At 25.7% G+C, this 9,810-nt stretch overlaps 1 protein-coding gene across 4 annotated transcripts; it reads right to left on the reverse strand.

The window, feature by feature from the left end:
- Positions 1-1,499: 1,499 nt before the first annotated feature.
- Positions 1,500-9,358, reverse strand: LOC140666855 (vacuole membrane protein 1). Of its 4 annotated transcripts, none has more exons than XM_072894402.1 (5): positions 9,153-9,358; positions 6,148-6,495; positions 3,814-4,320; positions 3,447-3,713; positions 1,500-3,377 (listed from the first exon to the last, which is right to left on the reverse strand). In XM_072894402.1, the coding sequence occupies exons 2-5, from the start codon at positions 6,472-6,474 to the stop codon at positions 3,249-3,251; spliced, it is 1,230 nt and encodes a 409-aa protein (XP_072750503.1). In that variant the 5' UTR covers positions 6,475-6,495; positions 9,153-9,358; the 3' UTR covers positions 1,500-3,248. The 4 variants fall into 4 exon arrangements, with proteins under 4 accessions (XP_072750503.1, XP_072750502.1, XP_072750501.1 ...); XM_072894401.1 differs by lacking the exon at positions 9,153-9,358 and adding an exon at positions 8,877-9,097; XM_072894400.1 differs by lacking the exon at positions 9,153-9,358 and adding an exon at positions 8,810-9,097.
- Positions 9,359-9,810: the final 452 nt, after the last annotated feature.

The raw sequence follows: 9,810 nt of genomic DNA on the forward strand, positions 1-9,810 counted from the left end.
ATTTTAATAAATATTGTGAAAATCGCAAAATGGTAAAGGACTTTTCTGTTCCGTTTAATGTGTTCTACCTGTTCACGAACGTTGATTCAATCTTTATGGGACACCCTGTGTATGTATATACAGGGTGTCTCATAACTAACGAGCCAACGCTCGTGAACGGATAGAATACAGTGAACAAAAAAGTATTAGGTTATTTTGCGATTTTTGCAATAATTATTAAAATATTAATCAAAAACGCTTAGCGAACAATAATATACATATGTACAAGATGTCCGGTAATAATCGCCCCACCTCTCTAGGGCTGATAGAGCAGGTCAAACTAAACATAAAAGTCCTGTATCATTTTCCGATTTTCGCAATAATTATTAAAATATTAATTAAAAACACTCAGCGTATGAGCGCGCGCCGCATACAGCGCTCAGCATACCCTGAGCGTTTTTAATTAATAGTTCAATAATTATTGTGCTAATCGCAAAATGATACAGGACTTTTATGTTCAATTTGACCTGCTCTATCTGCCCCAGAGAGTTGGGGCGATTATTACCGGACATTTTGTAGATATGTATAATATTGTTCGCTAAGCGTTTTTAATTAATATTTTAATAATTATTGCGAAAATCGCAAAATGACTTAATACTTTTTTGTTTAGTTCACTATACTCTACCCACTTACGAGCGTTGGCTCATTAGTTATGAGACACCCTGTGTATATATATACATATATATATATATATATATATATATATATATATATATATATATATATATATAAATGTTTTTTCATTAAACACTTTTCGAGTTATAAGGCTTCAAAGTTGCAATATTTTGACATAAAATACAAGATATCTCGTAAAATATTTCATTTTTCGATGATCTTATCCTAATATTTTTATGCAGAAAATAATGAGACGAATCAATTGGTGTAAAGAAAACACATAGTTATCTTTAAGAAAAAATCTGAATTTGCTACTAGCAGTTACACATTTTTACTTTAACATGCAACTTTGAAGCCTTATAACTCGAAAAGTGTTTAATGAAAAAACATTTTATTATAGTGTTTTGGAAAGCTCTCGAGATAAGCTACAAGAATATGCAATAATATATAGGGTGTTCCATTTAAAAAAATTGAGGTGACCTTCAAATAACTCTTTAAGGTCAAACCAATGGTACCATCTTATGGCCCCCTCAAAACGATACAACTTTTGTCTGAAACGTTTTTGTCTAAAACTTATGGATTGAGATATTTCAGTGGAAAGATTAAAATGACTTACTCTGTATATAGAAGTCTGTGGTTTGAGTCTATAGCATACAAGTTTCAGTTCTGTGGAGAAAGTTGTTTTGCAAATTTCAGAATATGAAGGGCTTTCTATACGTCTCATAAAAAAGTTTTATTATAAACTCACATTCACATGTTTTAATTACAATAAATTGGTTAAAATATTATTTTTATTAATAATAAATTGTTTTTTATGAATTTATTACCTCTTTTCTAATGTGAAAGAATTGGAGCTGATAAGAATTTTTCAGCTTATTTCTATTTTAATATATGCATACAAAATTTATAGAATTTATAGAAATTTAGTTAGATTATTTTATTGATTACAGCATATATATATATATATATATATATATATGTATATATATATATATATATTTATTTATTGTTTAAAAATTTCCAAATTTAATTCTTGTGCTAAATAATATAATGTAAAAATTTGAATAATTAGAATATCAATCATTTATGCAGAATATTGTTTAAAGATTTCTTTCATAAAAGAAAAAAACATATATATACAGGGTGTCTCAAAATGACCGTATCACCTCTCATGTATGGATAGACCGGATCAAACTGAGCAAAAAAGTTCTATCGTTTTGCGATTTTCGGAATAATTATTGAGAAATTAATTTAAAAATGTCGACCAATTCGCGCAAGTATCAACCCGCTGCAAAAAGAACGGCCCATCACTAGGCTAATCAATAGGCGCGCGTGACAATAACTGCTTCGCGGTTACTAAGCCCGCGTCTAGCAATCGGCCTAGCGGTGGACCATCCTTTTCGCGACGCGCTGATAATCGCGTCAGATTCACCGATCTTTATAAATTAATTTCTCAATAATTATTGCGAAAATCGCAAAATGTAGAGGACTTTTCTATTGAATTCAACCCGCTCTATCTGCACCAAGAGGTGGTACGGTCATTTTGAGGCACCCTGTGTATATACATATATATATACAGTCTATCTAATAAGAGGATGACTGACATAATTTCGAAATTATACAATAAAAAAATTACACTAATATTATTAAAATATACTAAATTTAAATTTAATTAGTACTATGACGTTTTCATATTGATAAGTCATTTAATTGTCGTTGTTATCAATGTGGCATTTCTTGATATTCTAGGCAAATTTTTAAGAAATTTACAACAGCCTCTCGAGACTGATGTAAAAATTCTATATTAAAAAATCTGTGAAATTAATTTTTTTCAATTAATTGTTTCCATTATCTTTTCTATGAACTGTAGCTTCATATTTCCTTAGACATTATCAATTGAAGTTGGATAATAGTAATCAATCAATTTATCATTTTACGTATTTAAATATGTTACGAACACATCGGCAACGTATCGTGAACTGTGATTTTCTTCTAGAAGAATCACAATACGAGCACAATTTATCTCAGATAAATGATGCAGAGACATATTTAAATAAGTTTTTTTCACAAAGCCAACTAGAGTAACTGAAGCTTTATCAATAACGCGTCGTACAGGAAGGATCTTATTATTTAATTATTCAAGAATTTTTGATGTAACAATTTCTAGATAAAAATTTTGATCACGCTCTTGCTAGACAGACTGTGGTGTGTATATGTGTGTGTGTATACATATATACATATACATACATACATACATGTATACATATATACATATACATACATACATACACATACAAGCAAACATCTACACACAAGAATTTTTGTGTAATAATCACAAAGTATTATATAACAAAATAAACGTATATTTAAAAGCATGTTCAAAAGGAATAGATTTACTTAATATTCTATATGTGATTTATTTAATATCAAATAAAATATGTGCTTCTATTGTAAACCGAAACTGCAGAAATGAAAAATATAACATATTCCTGATATTTTTACATTACCTCATTTTTCTTACTATAAAAACAATTTATATTTATCTACATGTTGCAATAAAAGTTTATTTGTAATTATCCTATGTCTGTTAAGTTTTAATCAATAGATGGTTTTGTTCGTCTACGGTGATGATTTCGTGCTAATGCATGAATAATTGTCACTAAGAAGTAGATGACCATTATTGTTACAAATTTGTCAAACAACCATGATATTGTAGTTTGTTCCTGTAAAAATGTTTATTTTAAAATGAGTTTCAACACAGTGCTTATTATAATTTATTAAAATTGACTTACCATAGACTTAACATGTAGTTTTTGTTTCTGTTCAACAAAATATTTTTTTAATGGTTCTTGGAATTTTCTACCAACAAATGGTATGACTGCTAATAAGCTAATAAATTTATCTAAAAGTTCTTCGTTAAAGGCTATGATTACTGCTAATTGTTGTATATGCATTTTGACAACAGCTTTTCCTATTAACGTCGCACCAAAGAATGTCCAGAATGGAATGAGATAATGTCCACACGTTAAACCAGCTAAATCAAATAATGGATTTGGAATCTGTAAAAAAAATTTATTTTGATAAATGCAACATAAAAAATTAATTTTTTATATCATTACTTATAAAAAATCTCTTGCAAAAAAAATTTTAAATACATACTGATGCGCAAGCTAATATGCCCCAGAATCCAGCTTTTTCAACAAAATGCTTCATATATAACTTGATACGCATTACAAATGATACATTTTTCTCATTTTCTAACTCTTCTAAAGCTTCTAACTCTTTTAGATCTTGATCAAAATTTTCATTTTTACTGTTTTGTCCACTTAGTCTTGCAGCTCTAGCCATAAAATATGGCGGTAACTCGCCAAGTGCAGTACCAGCTCCCCATAGCATAGCTTCTACACGTACTTTCTTCATAATATTTAATATACCTACTGCCCATATTGGATCAATTTTCATTGGGCATACTATTTGATCAGGATATGGTGGTTCAGGAAAATTTAGAGCACCACATTCATATGCTGCCATAGTAACAGCTGCTATATGTGGTCCTAAATATAACACAAAGGTATGCAAACCTGTTCCAAGACCTACACTTGATAATACACCTAGCCCTATCCAATATAACCACCATCTAATCTTGGCTTCCCATAACTTAAAAATCTAGAAATAAAAAACAAAAGAATTATTTATTAAGATAAAACTTCTTTATACACATGCATTGAACATTATTATTTATTATTATATATTATATATGTATGTATACACGTATATATACATACATAATTTTACTTAAAGCATCATAAACTTTTTTTCGAAGAAAGTTAAAGATAGCAAAAACATTTTCTTAACATTTTTAATTTTGACCAAAATGTTTGAATAAATAATAGAATGTATAGCATCTTCACAGGATATATATATATATATATATATATAATCAATATTTTTTTTTTAGTAAAATAAAAATTTCTTTTACTTTCCTGAAGATGCTATACATTCTATTATTTATTCCAACATTTTGGTCAAAATTAAAAATGTTAAGAAAATGTTTTTGCTCTTTAACTTTCTCCGAAAAAAAGCTAATGTGTAATATATATATATATATATATTACATATATCCGGTGTTCGGAGAAATCGCAAAATAGTAGAGGACTTTTCTCTTCAGTTAAACTTAATCTACCTACACACGATAGGTGTTTCACTAATTACTGAACGTTCTGCATATATACACGGTGTTTCATTTTAATTGATACAGTAAAATACTTGGAAATAAAGGGATTTAAAAAAAAAGTTTTAAACAAAAGTTGTTTGGCTCAAAGAGGAAAAAAAGATAGGCATATTAGTATATATTTTGACCTTGAGAATACATGCCAATTAAGGTTCTTTTTTTTTAATGGAACCATCCTGATTTTGTATATATAAATCAATTCCTCGCAATATTTTGTGTAAAAAGCTATAAGGATATGATGACCAACAATTGAATAATTTACAAGATATTTTAATTTGACATTTTAATAACAATTTTACATAAACTATAAAATATCTCATAAAATATCCATTTTTTTATCTTGCCTCAACTTTTATGCATAGAAGAATCAATTGATATAAACAAAACACAGTTATCTTAAGTGCGCACTTCCGTTTTTTACTTACTATTAACAAAAATATTAAGAAAATAATAATTTATTATAATTTTCTACTTTCAATATTTCTACATTTTTTTTGTAATTTAGATTTAATTAAGATTTAATTAAAAAACATAATTAGGCAATGAAAAACTGATATATTGAATTTTTTTTTAATTTAATAGAATAAAGAATTAAACAAATATTTTACAAATACAATATGTACTTCAATTATTAATACACTTAAATGCATTTTTTGTATAATGCAATCAGTTATACAAATAAATATTTAAGATATATTTAACAAATTAATATAGTGTATAAAAATGATTATATAAAAATGGTTGTATAAATTTACTATACTGTATAAATATAATTTTACTGTATAAATATAAAATTTAATATTATCTATAATCTAAATTAATCTATAATAAATGCAAAGAAAAGACAATTACAAAAAAAAAAATTTAAATAAAATGATTTTTATAACAAATTTTACTTTACAGAATTTTAATTTGAAGCTTTTATAGTTATGAAAATATACAAGGTGCCTCTAAATCTCTGTTTATTAGATATTTTCAATTTGTTTTCATGTGTTAAAGTTACTGTACCAGTTTTTGCACTAAATTTAGAGATACCCTGTACATATAAAATATAATAAAGATGATTAAAATAAAAAAAAATTAATGATAATCTGCCTTGATATTAAGATAAAATTCTTGTTCAAATGAGTAAAAAAAATATGCTAAAAGAATATTTAATAGTTCTAGGATATAATATCTCAAAGAAATTATACAAAGAATTTTATAAAGTAATAATAATATTATTAAATATATATCCATAATTGTAAACAATACACACATACCTCTTCTTGTGGACCAGATATCCGGGCTAATAGAAGAAATAGTGTTATAATTGAAATTATAGTGCATACTATTCGTTTGTAAAGCAACGTTTTCTTCACTAAATTAAATATATTAATGAACACTTCGCTAAAGAAATAATGTAATGTTGTAATTGGATGTTTCCAGAGTGTTAAATGATTTGGATCCAAATTCTGGATTGAAATATTGTGTGGATGGCTCAAACTGTGTTCCATTGGAGTGGATATTATTTTTCCAACAGTTTTCTGAGCACCATTCGTAGGAGCGTGATCTTTTGGACGTTGAATGGCAGTAGAATTACCTAACATGGTACTTCTTAAATAATTAATCTGTAAAAAAATTTAATGCAAAAGATTAGAATATAATTTAATAACTTTTATATATATATATATTTGTATGTGTGTAAGATAGAGTATTATCCTTTTTATAAAATAGCTTTGGAAATATATGTTAATGCATTCTTGCAATGAATTAAATCATATTGTTTGTAATAAAACTGTACATTTCTGTAATAAAATCTCTTACAGTAAAAAGTATTTAAAATATTGTGATATATATATATATATATATATATATATATATATGATACACTTTATTAAAGGTTATAAATATTTTGAATCATTTAATAGACTAATCACAACAAAAGATTTTTTTTTGTTTTGATTGGTCCATCAAACGCTTTAAAGCATTTGTAATTTCAGGAATAGTGTATTCATCAACATTTGTTGTACATTAATCAATCATAGTTGTTATATTTATTAACAGTTGTTATATGTATTATTTTGAAAAATATGTTATTATGATACAAAACAATATTTCATAATAAGTTTACTACTTTAATAAATGTAGTAATAATATCAATATTTATAATTGTATATACAGAATTTCTTTGTCTTGCTTAAGTTTATTAATTTTCAATAATATTGTAAATTTATTGTGGACCACCAATCACACAAAAAATATTGAAAAACTATCTGACAATATATTATACAATAAATGTGTGTGTAGAGCTCTAAGTAAAAGATCAAATTATAATACTATTCAATATAAATACATAAATTACCAGCTATTTTTCTTAAAAATATGAAACCATATTATTACTTCCTAATAAAATAATATATTGCTTTTAATATAGCAAATATACACTTATGCAATAAAATATTTAAAACTCTAAAACATAAATTTCTTAGGATATACAGTACTTAATACAAATCTAAGTTCTCTTTTCATTTGAATTAGAAAATGAATAATAAGCCAAAATTATTTTATTGATCTGAAAATATAAGAAATATAAATTTAAAGATCTATTTATTTAAAAAGTACAGGTCTTATCTTCATAACGATTTAGAGTTTTAGTTTGCTTTTATCAAATAACCTTTTGTCTTTATAACTGTCTTGCAAATTCTGGGTGTACAATTTACATCCAGAAGAATTTTAAAGAATGTATTGAAAATATTTCGCACAAAGTGACCTTAAATGAAAATGACAAGACTAAGAAATTTCTTTCACTACATGCATGCTTCCTTATGTTGATTTATGATTTTCCAAATTATGTTTTCCTATTGCCAAGATAAGCTAATTAAATATATCAATTAAATTTATTCCTTTCTAGTATGTAACACAATTTTGAAGAGGTATATTCAGACTTTTGTCAAATACTGTATGTCATTAATGGGTAAAAAATATTGTAACTAATACAGTTAATTTGATGTATGAAGAAAGAAATTTTAGTCTATATTAATTCTTTGAATATAATTCATAAATTTTAATTAATTTCAATTTTTTGTTACATATCACAATTATTGTTACAATCTAGAACAAGATAAAAAAGTTATTTCATGATATAACCTTTTTAAAAACATAAAAATTTAAAAATTTGCCATAAATTTTATATTTCTTGGTATCATACAATTGTTTAACGACATATGTATAACAAATAAAAATGTAATATTAATTTTTAGTTAATACTTTATAAGATAAAAATTATCAATATAAGTACATATTATATGTATGTATACGTTAACTTTGTTAATGTAAATTTATAAAAACTAACTATTTAAATTAGAATCTAAATAGTAATTATCAATATTACACATAAATCCTTATTTGTAAATATAACAAACTATTCAAATCAAAAATTTTAATTTAAATTGCAACAGTTAAAGTATTAAAATAAAAGATTTATAAAAATCTTGTCAATTAATATTGTTATGATAGACAAACAAATATTGTAAGACATAGAGTACTACAAATAACATTATTGCTGTTTAATATGTTCTACATAAAATTTTATATAATATATAGTAACAAAAAAATGTCTATTTTTATCTACTATACATGTTCAAATTATTGTTATGTTCATACTAACCAAAAATCTTACGACACAAAAAAGTCATAATTAAAAGCTCGACAAATTCAGTATGTATCTAATGTTTAATGTTTTAGATCTTTTATGATCAGTGGTTATGATTCAAAAAATATAAATTTTTCAAGAATTTTTTAAAAGAAAACATATCGAAGATATATGTATAGAATTGATATATAATTGTTTCTGAAATTTTTACTGTTTTTTGTAATTGATGGTTCTTTAATATAACACTAATTATATAAAAAATAATAGATTTTATATAAAGTGTGGGTTACCTTTTTTTAACCTTATAAGACCTATTTTAATTTGGATATATATATATCAAGATGGAAATTGGATTACCTATATCATCATAAGATATGTTTTACAAAATTTTTATAAATTTTTCTAACCTTTCACAAAATACACTGCTTAATGTCGTGGCACAATTAATTAAACTGTCAATTCACTTGTATGACGTGTGTATCATTGCCTAATCATACATATACACATATATACATATATATATATATGTACACACACACACATCATATGCATTTCCACGTATTAATAAATATGTAGTATGTAGGTCCTATACGGAAATATGTATCACACATAAGCATATTAAAGTATATTTACAAGAAAAATAGCTCAATCGGTCTCATTTTGTCTTTTTTTTCAATATGGATATTTGTTTTTTTTGGACGTAGTATCACATATAGCGTTTTCTATTGAACAGATTTTAACCCAATCTGGATCAATTAATCACATTTACTAATTCAAATCTTTTATTGGCAAAGACGATACAATGTTATTATTCGTTCCTAAAGTGATTAAACCTGTTTCAATCGAAAAAGCTAATAGTAACATTATTTTTATTTTTCATTCTTTCTATAGACCTATAATGGTTTTCGTAAGCCCTATTATTTCTCGTGTAAACCATCGACATTTAAAATAGACTGAGCATTGCGATAGTCAAGCGCGCGTCCGCTATCGAGAGAGAGAGACTACAGCTGAGGCCTCTTCTGTCTCTTTTGCTAGCATCTCATTGGTTATTTTATTACTGAAAAGAGACAAAATAACCAATGAGTGTTATATAGGACTCTACTATCTACGCCATACAAATCAATGTAAAATCTGTGCTGGCGTAACGAAAACGAACGTAAAGCTTGTGATTGGTCAAGCTATTTTAAGGCTCGGGCACATAAAAAACTTAAGACTTAAGGCCGTGGCATATAAAAAAACTTAAGCCGTAAAGGCCGCAGCACACACTTTTGCAACAAAATGCATAAGCTAC

This window comes from Anoplolepis gracilipes, chromosome 6 (assembly GCF_047496725.1).
Source record: "Anoplolepis gracilipes chromosome 6, ASM4749672v1, whole genome shotgun sequence".
Classification (NCBI taxonomy): Eukaryota; Metazoa; Arthropoda; class Insecta; order Hymenoptera; family Formicidae; genus Anoplolepis; species Anoplolepis gracilipes.

Coding starts and splice junctions, on each gene's coding strand:
- LOC140666855 (XM_072894402.1), bottom strand. CDS start 6,474: ATGTTAGGTAATTCTACTGCCATTCAACGTCCAAAAGATCACGCTCCT. Junction 4,321..6,147: donor TATCTGGTCCACAAGAAGAG/GTATGTGTGTAT, acceptor TTTTATTTCTAG/ATTTTTAAGTTATGGGAAGC. Junction 3,378..3,446: donor AACTACATGTTAAGTCTATG/GTAAGTCAATTT, acceptor ACATTTTTACAG/GAACAAACTACAATATCATG.